The 13,623-nt window shown below is 30.7% G+C and overlaps 1 protein-coding gene across 10 annotated transcripts in view; it reads right to left on the reverse strand.

Moving 5' to 3' along the window:
* The window catches only part of Cntln (centlein), a 365,014-nt gene that overhangs the window by 157,243 nt on the left and 194,148 nt on the right, over nucleotides 1–13,623 (reverse strand). For 9 of the 10 annotated variants that reach the window (XR_007104991.1, XM_047524968.1, XM_047524966.1 and 6 more), the window contains 4 exons: nucleotides 12,288–12,464; nucleotides 10,413–10,538; nucleotides 2,658–2,779; nucleotides 1,169–1,288 (listed from right to left, as the gene is read on the reverse strand). Coding sequence is in view for 8 of the 10 variants with exons in the window: in XM_047524968.1 (XP_047380924.1) it covers nucleotides 1,169–1,288; nucleotides 2,658–2,779; nucleotides 10,413–10,538; nucleotides 12,288–12,464 (545 nt within the window). In the remaining 2 variants the exon portion in view is untranslated. Of the gene's footprint in view, nucleotides 1–1,168; nucleotides 1,289–2,657; nucleotides 2,780–10,412; nucleotides 10,539–12,287; nucleotides 12,465–13,623 lie in introns of those variants that run through there. The other variant, XR_007104992.1, reaches the window with a different exon arrangement.

Genomic DNA, 13,623 nt, shown 5'->3' on the forward strand with positions numbered 1-13,623 from the left:
ACTTCATTATCAGCATCAAATACTGACAACTAATAGAACATATTGTATGGTGAGGTAAATAGGAATATGCATTTAAATGTGATAGGGTAATTTTCTCAAACAGTATATCATTACATAGAAAAGGTTGTAATCAAAAGTTATATGTTATAATGTAGTATATAAAACAAGTTCGAGATTTATAGCTAAGAAAATTCAGTGACAATTATAATATGTCACATGTTAGCAATCAAAAAGACATTCAGGCTTTCAAAAATATCATATAGTCTGAGTGTCAAAAATTAACTCTAAATAATAAAAACAGTTAAGTAGCAGAAGAGGCTAATTGTATTGGTCTAACTCTTCTTTGTCTTTAAAAAAAACAGCACATAAAAAAAATCTTTCTTTGCTAGGCTGAATATAATAGTCTGTGAATTATAAGATCAAGCAAGCAAACTGTATGTTTTCTAAAATATGAGTACCCTTCATCAAGTTTTATACTTAGGGCAGCTAAAAGACCTATGTGGAGGGATCAGCATTAAGCCCAAAGGACAGGCAGTGCACAGCAAGAAAGAAATCAATTCCCTCGTGTCTTTTGCAGGTCACTACCAAGGACCATGTTAGCAGATCCACACCAGACCCTTAACAGGCAGTTCTGCTGCTACCAGTAATTAGCTTGGACAGCTCTGGCTCCAAGAGTAGCAGCAAGGCTACACCATAATGAGCTCAGCTGGGATTAGCAGGACAGGGCAGGGAACCAAGAGAGCTCAGGCATTCTGCATTGCGTATGTATCTAGGAGATCAAACAAGGATGGCTGGCTAGGTTATCCCCTCTCCACCTCATTCCAAAAATGAAGCACGGCAGTGTCTAAAATACAGGCTAATGAAGAGCGACACCTCCAACAGATGAGAGCCACATTAATTAACACAATCCCTAGATCATATTATACAGTTTCTGTTAGAGCTAGCAAATGTGCAACTTGTTATTTCATAATACATACGTGTGCGCACACGTTTGTGTGTATAAAAAGCTAATCTTTTGTTGTTGTTGTTGTTATTTCTATCAGCATGATCCAAATTATTTCATTTAAAAATTTTATAAGGTACTTCTCTAGAATCTTTAAGTCACAAATAATGTCTCCCAAATGTTTATCTATGTATATATTGTGAAAAAAAAAACCAAAAAACTCACTTTTGAATCATTAGTTCCTGGTTCTCCCTTTTGAAATATGCCAGTTCATTCCATACAGCATCAGAATCTTCCTGTCGAAGTTGTTGGGGATCTGCTCTCTTTATTTTTCTGATTTCAATCCTATTTTAAAAATAAAGTTGCTTTTTTCCTTAACATTTTCAAAGTGCAATAAAAACTAAATAAACTAAATTATATATTCCTTAAAATTGTTATGCATCTATTGACCATTTTTTCAATTTCTAATTCATTCACTGATAAGTGAATGGATACATTTCCTAAAATTAAATCATATAGAAATTAAAATCCTGTATTATAATTTACTAAAGCTAAATTCCTACAGTGGAGAACAAACTTTTAATCACACACATGATATTCTTAGGTTCAATTCTCTGATTCTAGTCCATTAATAATAAAACATAAACTGTAGAACTATAACAAGTCTCCAAAAATACATTATAAGCAATCATTTAGAATTTACTGCCACCCAATCTGAATGTGGTATACATGCCCTATCTTAGAACAAGATAATAGTAATGAACACATCAGTAAAGAGATTTTACTTTTGTAGTGAGGAGATATTAAAGCTAGGACAAATTGCTTTGTCACTGCTTTACTGATACACAATATGAAATACTTTCCATTCATCAAAGGAAAGAAATTAGACGTGACAATTATCTATAAGAGATGCCAAATGTCCTTTACATTTTCATTTTCTGTACATAAAACAAATCCTTCATTTTTATTTTTTAAAAGTGCTGTACTGGCCAATTTAGAAACAGTATTTCTCTGCAGAGCAGACCAATGTGTATCATCAACATTGCCCTAAAGGATCCATCTCAAAAGATGAGAGGGTAGTAGATTTTCTGTACTCATTCAGTCCTTTGCCCTCTGTTAATACTGTTAACAGGGGAGCCACTTACGACTAACCAAGATCTGAACACCTGTTCAGAGCAATTGAACTGAGACCACCAATTCATTCAGATAAGCTAGAGAACAAACTGATGGATAGTAAAGATCTTCAAATTGCATACTAGGTTGAAGTAGTTTTAAGATAGTTAACTATATGTGTGAATTTCATATTTCTCTTGTATTTCCATTAAAACTTAAACACTTCTGGGGTTATAAACATTTTAACACCAGTATTTTATTCATTTGAAAGCAGTTTTTCAATCATATGAATATTAACTATTTTTGTTTTAATTATATATACTTTTATTAAGTTTATCCATTTGATTGTAAAAATATATACAATAATTCATAATCACCTACTAATAATGTCATCTGCAAATGACAGGAAAATCTAAGATAAAGCCAGTAACTTAATTTCTCTACTTTCATTCATTATGTTCTCCATTTAAAAATTGACAATAAAGATTTGACTACCAAATAATTTCTTGAAAACCAAACAAAAGCCATTAAAACACCTATATAATGCTACTCCATTCCATTTAATATTTAGGGAAATGTCTTTATGAGCTATGTAACTCACATGCCACTGCCTTCTTCCCACTGTTTTAATTGCTCTTTTACTGCTCTGTAGTTGGTCTGTAACATCTGTAGCCTTTCCTTGCGTTTTTCATGGGCATCTCTTAGCTCATCATTTTCTTGGCTCTATAGAACACAAAAAAAGCAAGTATACAAGTTTGATGAAAATATTGGTGCGATTTTTCAAAGAAAAGGTGACCCATTTAAATATGAAATTTGAAAGAAAACAGTGTGTAAACATGAATGCATTTGTAATAGTTATTTAAGTGAAGAAAGGAAAGAATTCCTGAAGATGAAGATTTGGTTTGCTTGATAAATTCGACCTACTCAACTGCAGTTTTTTAAATTGCTAACATAATTTCCAAATTCTGCTATAAAATTAGTTTCATTTTTTCCTTGTTAATTAATATACATACAAATATTCATAAGCTCATTTAACATATTTTTAATTTTTTTTCTTTTTCACCAACAGAAGGATGTGACCCTACATAAAGGAAGACTATTTTGTTAAAATATAGAGACATTAATCATAGTAATACCATTTCTTCAGGCCACAGACTCATGATTAATATAGAATAAAGCACAAGGATTACATGAAAGGAAGAAAATAAGGCTAGACCTATGTGAAAAGTAGCATAATTTAATCTTTTGGGGTTCCACCATGAAGAACTGAAAGTGGAGAAAAAGGCTTAGTTCTCTTAAGGTCATACAATAGACAGTCCAAACACTACTTTGTTATCTCAACACATAGCCTAAATAATTAGTCAACTACTTCTAAATATATAGTACATGAGATAAATTTTCATTATATGTAACCATAAACAAACTCATAAAGGCCACATTCTTAGTCCCCAAAAGATGTATTCACATCTTGTGAGTTACTTGTGATTTGTGTTTCTTCAAATAAACTAAATAAATAGAGTTTATTCCCTGTGAAAATTTCAATAATTTTAAAAAACCTACTGGTATTTCTGTATGAGTGAACTTGAATGTTTATTTGCTAGAAGAAACAGGTACTTGAGATGGGAAGTCTATGGTAACCAGGAAGACCTGAATTCCATTCTTGGAGTTTTCTCTTATTAGGTGTATAATTTTAAGAACACTATTTAAATTAATTTAATTTTATTTCCTGTAAAATATAGAAAAGAGAGAGAAAAAAAAAAAAAAAAAAAGGCTTAACTAGGCTGAGGATCTGGCACTTGTGCCTGCCCTAGAGAGGCACAAAGTTAAAATTAGCTTCTTTCATTTTCCTTTTCCCAGGTATTAATAGTAAGGTACTATTCCTTTAAAATTCACTATTTCCTTGACCATTTACGTCCCATATGAATAGGGAAATACTACTTTATCGAGTCTACCTTATTTTACTGTAATTCTGTCTCAGCAGTGTGGCATTTTGTTGTTCTACTTTGAATATGCTCCTAGCAGAATTCTTCTATTAGGTAGTTATTAGAACATATTTGAGTCTTAAGAAGCATACCATATGCCCTATGGAAACAGAAGTGCTTGGTCAAAAAGCATGAGTACGACATCACCTGACAGGGCATTATAGTTACTGCAAACTCGCTAAAAAGTAGTATAGTTTAATATATGAAGTAAAAGTGAAAAATTCAGGATACTAAGTCCAATTCTGTTTAATTGAAAAACCACAGATGAAGAACCTATCACATGTACAACGTTAAGTGTTCATAGTAGTTCAAATCTTGTTGCTCAATAACTAAATTTTACTCTGGGACAGGACAGCTACTTAAATTCTCTGTGTTTCTCTTTCTACATCTTCAAACTAGAAGCAAAGGCATAAAGAATGATTCAAACTTGAACCTGAATTTCTCACACAAAGTTCAGTAAACAATCTAAATGTCACTTTACTCATGGAACTAAAAACTTTCTAATCTTAAGTAGGTGAATAAATCCTAAATAGGTGAAATTTAGAAAACTAAATAGGCACACAGAAAACTAACAATAATGTTATTATCTTGTCATAGGTAATATAAGGTAATTATGTTTACTGGATACCTTAAGAACTAAAAGATTTATTTGGAATTTTAACACAATGAATTAGAAATTTTTAATAAAACAATTAAAAGAAATTTACAGATCATATTAGGATTCATGTCAAAACACTTTTAAATAAATTCATAATTAAACTAAAATGATTACATCAGACTTTTATAATAGCTTGCTATAATAATTATTATTTTTATGAAATAAAAATCCTTGCTCATAAACTTTCATTTCATTTTACAATGAATTTCTTTAAAAGTATTGCTTATTTGTCCAGTGTTATAGGGATCATTTAGTTCTGTGTTAAACGTCATTAGAAGTGCTAAGTAAGTGGAAACTTAAGTTTGACCAAGAAGTGAAAATTAATAGAATGGGACATCCAAACATTCTCAATTAATTTCATAATGATTGATCCCCTGTTGAATTAATGAAATGACTGAATTTCTAATTAGTATGGTCACGATTTCAGCACTTTTCAGTACTACCCTAGCTACCATTAATCACTGAATTTCTACTAAGTTTTCCCTAATTCTCAAATACAAACTAACTTTATTATGATTTAAAGCAAAAATTAAGACTCAAGAAAAATCTCCTGAATCCATATATCACTTATGATGTGCTAGGTTCTGTAGCAGGCATAACAACTAAACAAATTACTGAATCCCACTACTTCTGATTCCTATAGGTAAACTGTTCAATATTACTGAATAGCTTTGGTTTTCCTAGGATAATTCAAAAAAGCAGTACTTTCCATTCAGTACTGATTTTAGGAAAACAATTTTACAAATTTTGTGCTTTAATTTTACTTGCCTCTTAATTTATTTTATCTAACACTAGGGTATTTATAAAATTCTTAAAAAATTAAGATCTAAACTATTAAAAAAAAGTAGAGATTATTTATAAAACAAATTAACAGATATAATATATAATAATTCTTTTAAGATGGAATTTCAGTCACAGATTCAGACTTTGTCCTATTTCAGAAATATTAAGATTTTACAAAATGTAAATATGATAGATTTTACAAAAATTTCCAAATTTTAATACTGCAAAAACAGATGTTAGCCAAACTCATCTATCAAAAGTTGGTTATCTCAGAAGAAATATATACCCAAAGGAGGAATATCCAAAATATTTTTTTATAACCTTCTCACAAAAAATCAGGCTGACTGTAGTTTGAATATGATGCTCCAAACCTCCTTTGATATATAACAGCCAAAATCAAAACCACTAGTTTATTTGGGAAATATTACCACCAAAGACCGTATAACAAAATCAAGTGTAGACTGATAAATACATTTTACGTCACTAATTTCTACATTTTCCTAAAAGGACACATGCAAAGATATTCCATGGGCAGCCACTGAATTAGAGTCACTCATAAAATCATTCAATAAAACATTGGCTATCCTTAAAGGTATTTTCAAATTCTGTTTTTAAGTTCCTATTCTTAACCTGATTTCTTCAAAATTTCCTTCATGAGAATAAGGTGAATCAAGACCATAAACTCTTCATGAAGTAGTAACTTGATCTTCTCTAAAGAATAAGGCTTTAGAGAAGTGAACAAAAAATTTAAAAATTTTAATATAATATCAAGGATTCCACTCTGAATGTTTAATTTCAGCAAAATGTACAAAGTATATGTATATTAAAACACTGAAAAATAAAATATATGTAAAATTTATTCAACAAATTAATGCTATTAGATGGCATTTAGATGGCATTGAAAACTGCTAATAGAATCATGTTGCCAAATGCAAGAGTATCAGTTAAATAGGGATTTTCATGGCATTAATGATCTAAAAAATAGTATGGATTTCATAAATCTCTAAAGTACAGGATTCCAAATTATATTTTGTAAGTTACTAGAGCATTACATTCATGAAATCAGGATTATGGGTGGGAGTTTTATAAAATATAATTGCAATTTCATCTATACTATCAGCTTATTTATTATGACATGGGTCACCCATCCTGAAAATATGTACACCTAGTCACAAAAGTAAGCAGAGAAAGATATCTGTAGAAAACATCTTGTTAATATTTGTAGAAAATTAATAACTAGCATTAGAATAATTTAATATACATAATTTACTGCTGACATGACACAGTGTTTCATATCAATGCGTACATAGATTTTCCATGGGCTACTGGAACCTATTTGTCCCTTCCACCTTTTAATCTACCTAAGTAATCAACTTGGGACCATATAGCTGCCTACAATGCCTTGGAATATGTCTTTTGTCTTTACTTCAGTATTTCTCATGGTATCTTCCATGGAAAAACAGCAGCCTTTTGGAAAATATTAAAAGTAATAATATAACCAAGTAAATCTGGGAAAAGACATCTATACCTTTCTATAGCTTCATAATGTGCATTAATATGTTAAAGATCACAAAAAAGAAACTTTTTAATCCATTGTTTACAATAATAATTTGAGCAAGGACCATTTTTATCCACCATATTCTCATGAGTTTCTGGCAGAGCAATATTCCATAGAACACCAAAGGCCATGACAAAAATTCGACATGTACAAGTGGGTGATGGACAATAAAATGAAAACCAAAATCAATAAATGTATTTTAAAATCCAAAAGATACTCATTATGGGTTGAATTGTGTGTTCCCTTGCCTCCGTTCCAACAAAAATAGTTATATTGGGATCCTAACTCCCAATACCTCAGAACTTGATCTTATTTGGACACAGGGTCTTTACAGAGGTAATCAACTTAAACACATCATTAAGTGGGCACTAGTCCAATATGACTGATACTCTTATAGTAAAGGGAATCTTAGAGACAGGGAGAGAGATATGCAGAGAGAGAAGATAAAATGAAGATAATATGGAGAATATAATCTATAAACCAGAGAAAATCTAAGTTTACCAAAAGCTAAGAGAAGAATGAAACTGATTCTCCCTCACTGACCTCTGAGGAAACCAGTTCTTCTGACACCTTGATTTTGGACTTTTCTAGCTTCCAGAACCATGAGACAATAAATTTCAATTGTTCTAAGCTGCCCAATTTGTGGTACTTGTTTACAGAACACTACAAAACTAACACAGATACATTATTATTTTGTGTGTGTGGTGCCAGGGATGGAGTCCATGGCCTTATGTATGCTAAATATGTGTTCTACCACTGAACTACACCCCCAGCACAAATATTAATTATTATTTTACCTTGTTTTACATGCAATTGAGTAATGGAAATATTGTTAAAACAGAATAATAAAGGAGATTATAAAGTGAGTTCTTCTAGCTTTATTTAATATAATTATCCTTTCTAGACCAACATTAATCTATTAATTAAAAAGTTACTTTGAGTCCATTCTCCTTGAAATTGTTTTACTATAAAGATTTTGTTTATCAACTTCTTTTCCTGAGACCTTGATTATAGTATGTTTCTCTCCTTTAAAATAAAAAAAAATTCACTAAATGAGAAAATACAAAAAAAGCTCCAGTTTTGCCTAATTTTGCAAATTTGCAATGATATGAATTTGAAACTCCTAATTATTGATTTAGAGTATGAATATAGGTAAACTATTAAAAAAAAGTTTTGTGAAAAAAAAGAACTTTACTCTAAAAATAAAATTGAGGCTTCCCCCAGAAAGCTGAGGTCAGGGGAAAAAAAAAAGGAGGAGGAAATAAATCATATAATCCTTTTAAGACTCTGTTTTGAAACAAGGAATTCAAGAGATGGAATATAAGAGATTAGATCTAAAATGTTATTGAATTGCTCTACCACTGACTATCAAAATAAGGGACTTACAGAACTCTGGGAACAAATAGTTGAAGATTCTCTACTATTGAATGGATATGTGATGGTTAATTTGTCAACTTGCCCACATACTTGGTTAAAACAGAATTTCTAGGTCTTTCTGAATAAGAATAATATTTTAATCAGTGTACTGAATGCTATGGTTTGAGTGTGCTCACTGTGTGGTATTAAGAAGGTAGAAACAATCTATGGTGCTTATAGGGAGAACCTTTGGAAGGTGCTTAAGACTACACAAGATCATTAGGATGGAACCTCTGTGACTGAATCCTAGTGGCTTTGTAAGAAGAGGGAAAAAAGCAGAAGAGATATGTACACATGCACTTCCTGTCTCCTGCCATATAATGCCCTAAATACCTCAGAACTCTACCATCAAGAAAGTTATCATCAGATGTGTCTCCTCAAGCTTCACTTAAGAACTGAGACAAATCACATCTGATTTCTTCATAATTTACCAAGTCTCTGGTATTGGCTATTAGCAACCAAAAATAGAATAATACACTGAGTAAAGCAGATTGCCCTTCCCAATAGTCAGGGCATTTGGTTGAAAGATCAAATAGAATAAAAACTGAGTGAAAAAACAATTTGATTCTGTCTACGCAACTATTTTTGAGCTGGGACTCCGGTCATCTCTTGCCTTTGAACTCATTCTGAAACATGTACTTGGACCTGAACTTACACTATCAGTTTTCCTGTTTCTATAGTCTCAGTCTGGAACTAAATCATAGGCTGTCTTGGATCTCCAGCTTCACAACTACATATCATGGATTTCTTGGCCTCCATAATTATGAGCCAATTCCTCCAGTAAATTATACATATATTTACACACATACATGTGTATGTGTATATACAAATGTATATTATATTATACATACATACATATATACACATATATATACCATTGGTGTATATATGCACAAGGCCCTGGGTTTGGGCCCTAACACTAGTTGGGGAATGTATGTGTTTGTGTGTGTGTATAAAGTATATATCTAATCATGCATAAAGCATTGGACTTGACATAGAATGACATAAAACTATTGAGAATCATTATATGACTGAAACTCAAATAGGGTATCTTCAAATGAAGTCTGCCATATTGAAGTCAGAGAAAAAGTAAAAGTCTTTGAGGAGTTAGGGTGTAGCTCTGTGATAAAGACTTTGCCTAGCATGTGTGAGGCCCGGGTTCAATTCCTGGCACTAAAAAAATAAATAAAAAACCAAACAAACTCTCAATGTAGTCACATAAAAACCAGTTTAATATGCATGAATGATTTTCTCTGTTGAAGTGAATTCACAAAGTATAATCACGAAGTATAAGCTCCTAAAGACAAACCAATAATGTATAGGCTTCTTACGACTAGGCAGGAGTGCTCAAATGTCACATGTTCTGAGACAAATTCAGTTGAAATGTGGAAAAAATAGGAAATTTTTTTGCCACTTTGAATATATAATTTTCATACAAAGGATATCTTAACTGTAAGAGCTAATTTGAATGGTTTGGTTTTGTTTTTTGAGATGGGATCTTACTAAATTGCCCAGAGTGACCTTGAACTCTCAATTCTCCTGCCTTAGCCTACTGAGTAGCTGGGTTTAGAGGCATGCACTGCCATGCCCAGCCTGGGAATATGATTTTTAACTCACTTTTATTTTCAGACATTTATCATATATAAAGAACAAGAAAGTCTTTTCTACTTGTTATAGTTCTTCACTTTTGTCTTTGAGAAACAATAAGAAATTTAGTCTATAGTTTAAAGCAAAATAATTTGAAAGTACTGAATATTTATTTTTCAAGTGACAAATGTTTTTCTATTATTTTATGATCCTCAGAAAATTTAAAATCAAGACCAGCTGATTCCATGCTTTTATACAAGTAATTAAATTCAGGAAAGAAAAATGATAAGCAGTAATTTGTGAAATGTTTGTTTACTTTGGTATAGTTTTATCTTTGCATGGTTATTATTAAAGATATGATTTAATTTTCACCTTTAGTTGTAGGGCCTTCTCTAAGTTTTCAATCTTTCTTTCAGCTCTTCTCAGCTTCCTCAGCTCCTCTGAGTCTATGAAAGAGCTCTTTGGGGACAAAGACCTTGAACGTTTCACAGGTGGTTCCTCGAGAATAAAACAAGGACATGGTTGAACTAGTTGAAACATCGGATTATGAAAGACATGCAAAATTAAAGAACCAGTAATTTTGAATACTAATAATGAATTATAAAAAAAATCCTGCATGGAATACAGAGAAATAACAAGCGGAATTACCACAGTGCTACCGCTAAAGGTTTCTCTGTGACTCGTTAATGAGAATATTCATTTACATTTACATTGTTTCTTTCAGAATAATGATGTCCCATTAGGGAAGACTAAAGGGTTATAGACTCAGAAATGCAAGAAACCTCATTACAAAGGAGGGGATAGAGGCTGGTCTAATTGCTCTATAAGGGTCCAAGGTTACACTTGATAGGACAACCAGAAACAAGAGGGAAAGGATTTTTTTCCCTTTGAAATAGTTTAACACACTGTGAAGTTGAAGGAACAATATGCTTGAGGAATATAAATACAACAGACAGTAGATCTTATACCATAATGACCATATGGTCATTAACTATAATGTGGCTAACTAGAGACAAAAATGTGTGTTTATATTATGTACAGCTTCATATACCAATCTGGAGAAGGAATATGTGAAAGCAACTATTAAGCTGGGCAACACAGTATTCATCCTTACAAAAAAGAAAGAAAATCTTCCTCAAAATACACTTCTCCTCTTAACTTTTATCAAAAACAGTAAAAAATCAAAGCAGTACATTTTTAAACTTCAGCAATTCAGCAAGAAATCAAATTAGGCTCTATAATGATATATTTCAATTTTAGCAATATTTTCTTTCATTCAAAGAAAGCTTGCAAAACTACTTCAAAATGGTAAGAAATATATAATGCAGTTATGTTTTAGTAAATGAATAAAACCAATTGCTCTGAAAACTACTAATAATGTTATAGGGAGTAAGAGTGCTAAATAGAGAAACATTGGTCTAATTTTAAATGTTTCCTTTATTTTGATAGTTTGTTCTACTGGTAGGAAAAAATGGAAAGAACCAAAAATAATTATCTTCAAAGTAGTCTTTTACTTATAGAAAATATTCTTCCTCTAATATTTATGAAATAAAGCATAAAATTTATCTAAATCTCCTTATGTTTAGGGAAATATTATTTCAACTTACCTAGAAATACCAGAATACAATATGATATTATGGAATTTTTATATTGGTCACATTCTGTATAATCTTTTGCAGTATAATACAAATACATAATGAATAGCAAAAAAAAAAAAGCTGAAATATTAATAAAGCATGCTATGTAAATATGCTAATTTTTCCCTACTACCACCCTTTAAATACAAATATATAAGTGCACATATTAATATTAAAATACATTTATTATTTTATATTCTATATGTATTATACTGTAAATATCATCAGAATGAAAAAATATTGGATATATTTTTCTTTTAAAGTTAAAAAATGAGTAAATGAATATTAAAATAAACTTTTAATCAGAAGAATATAACAGATGAGGAATACTTATCAAGACTTTTTAATATTATAATATTAATAGCAAAACAGATACACTACTAATAACATATTAGTATTGAATTAATTAATTTAGGAACATAGTATCCCATTTTTGAAAAGGGGAAACTCCCTTCTTCTCAGAGGCATTTTAGCACACATTTGACATGTAATATTTGTTTAAAATTTCCAGAAATGTAAGCAGAGAAGTACATCTTGTAAGTTGTTTAACTTCATCTCTTGCCAAGCCAGTCTCATCTTGATAAATTCACAAATGACAAAATGTCTCTACCTTAAGTTTTCCTTCAGCACTTGTCACGATGCTCTTCTCTGAGAAACTCTTGTTGGTAGATCTGTTCTCAGACAGCTTTTTGTTTGCTATTTTCAGTTTTTCCTGTAAAAACTCAATTTCAGACTTCTGTGAGACCATTAATGTTTCCAAGCTTGATAATGATGGCTGTTGAGATGACTATTAAAAAAAATTGCATGTATAAATACATGTATAGGTTTATATATTATCACATTTACAAATATGTGCAAATATATAAATCATAAATATTCAGGGAAATTTTTCATTATAACAATGAACTATAAGAGGCTGGGGACAGTTCAGTGGTAGAACACATGATTAGCATGCACAGGGGCCTGGGTTCAGGCTCTAGGACCAAACATTTTTTTAAAAAGGGAACTATAACTAGCTAAACATTATTATTCTAGTAGAATGCCATTTTTCAATAAAATAATCAAGAGTCTATATAAATATTTTCACGAACAACACTATCATATACATGTGAAGGAGAAAAAAATTTAACTCATAGCTACATAATACATAAACTCACCTGTAACTGAATCATCATCTCAAACTTATGATTAAGCATGTATTTCCTCACCAATTACTCAATCTGATAAAGTAATATAATTTACCAATTTACCATCTGATAAAGTCATATAATAGCACAGAATACAAAGGTGGAAAAAGGAAACCAGTAATATTGTAAATTCAAATAGCTTTTAAGGTATCATAATTTAATAATGACTTCTCAAGAACTCATGATATTTTAGAAGGCAATATTCTATTAAGCATTCTCTTTTCAAATTTATTTATGTCACATAAAGTCATAATGACAAGCCCCAAATTTTAACAAAAAAAAATCACAAGAAGATTAACCTTGTAGGACATCTATTTATGATGAGTAGGATTGTGCTAATATACTGCTACCATTACCACTGAATATATATGATACATTAAAAATGATGCATCTATGCTATTTCAAATTAAACACTTCCTTTACAAAAAAATACAGAATCATACTGAAAAGAATGTTTTTATTTGATTGACTCACAAAAGAATGTCAGATCTTTTTAATATTATTAATATGGATCAAGTAGCCCTGAAAACATTTTCATTTAAAATAATAGAGTTCCAACTTCCTAAATGATTTTCCTAAGGAACATATATAATAAGTTGGTTTGTATCAATAAGAATAAATATTGTCTTCTTTCAAGTTTGCCTATTATTTTCTTTTTTTGGTGGGATAGGCAAAATTTTCATAATTATAACCTATAATTTGAGACAAGGTGACTGCCTTTAATTTATATCATTTTATTTTCCTCATATTTACATAACC

This window comes from Sciurus carolinensis, chromosome 14 (assembly GCF_902686445.1).
Source record: "Sciurus carolinensis chromosome 14, mSciCar1.2, whole genome shotgun sequence".
In the NCBI taxonomy this organism is placed as follows: Eukaryota; Metazoa; Chordata; class Mammalia; order Rodentia; family Sciuridae; genus Sciurus; species Sciurus carolinensis.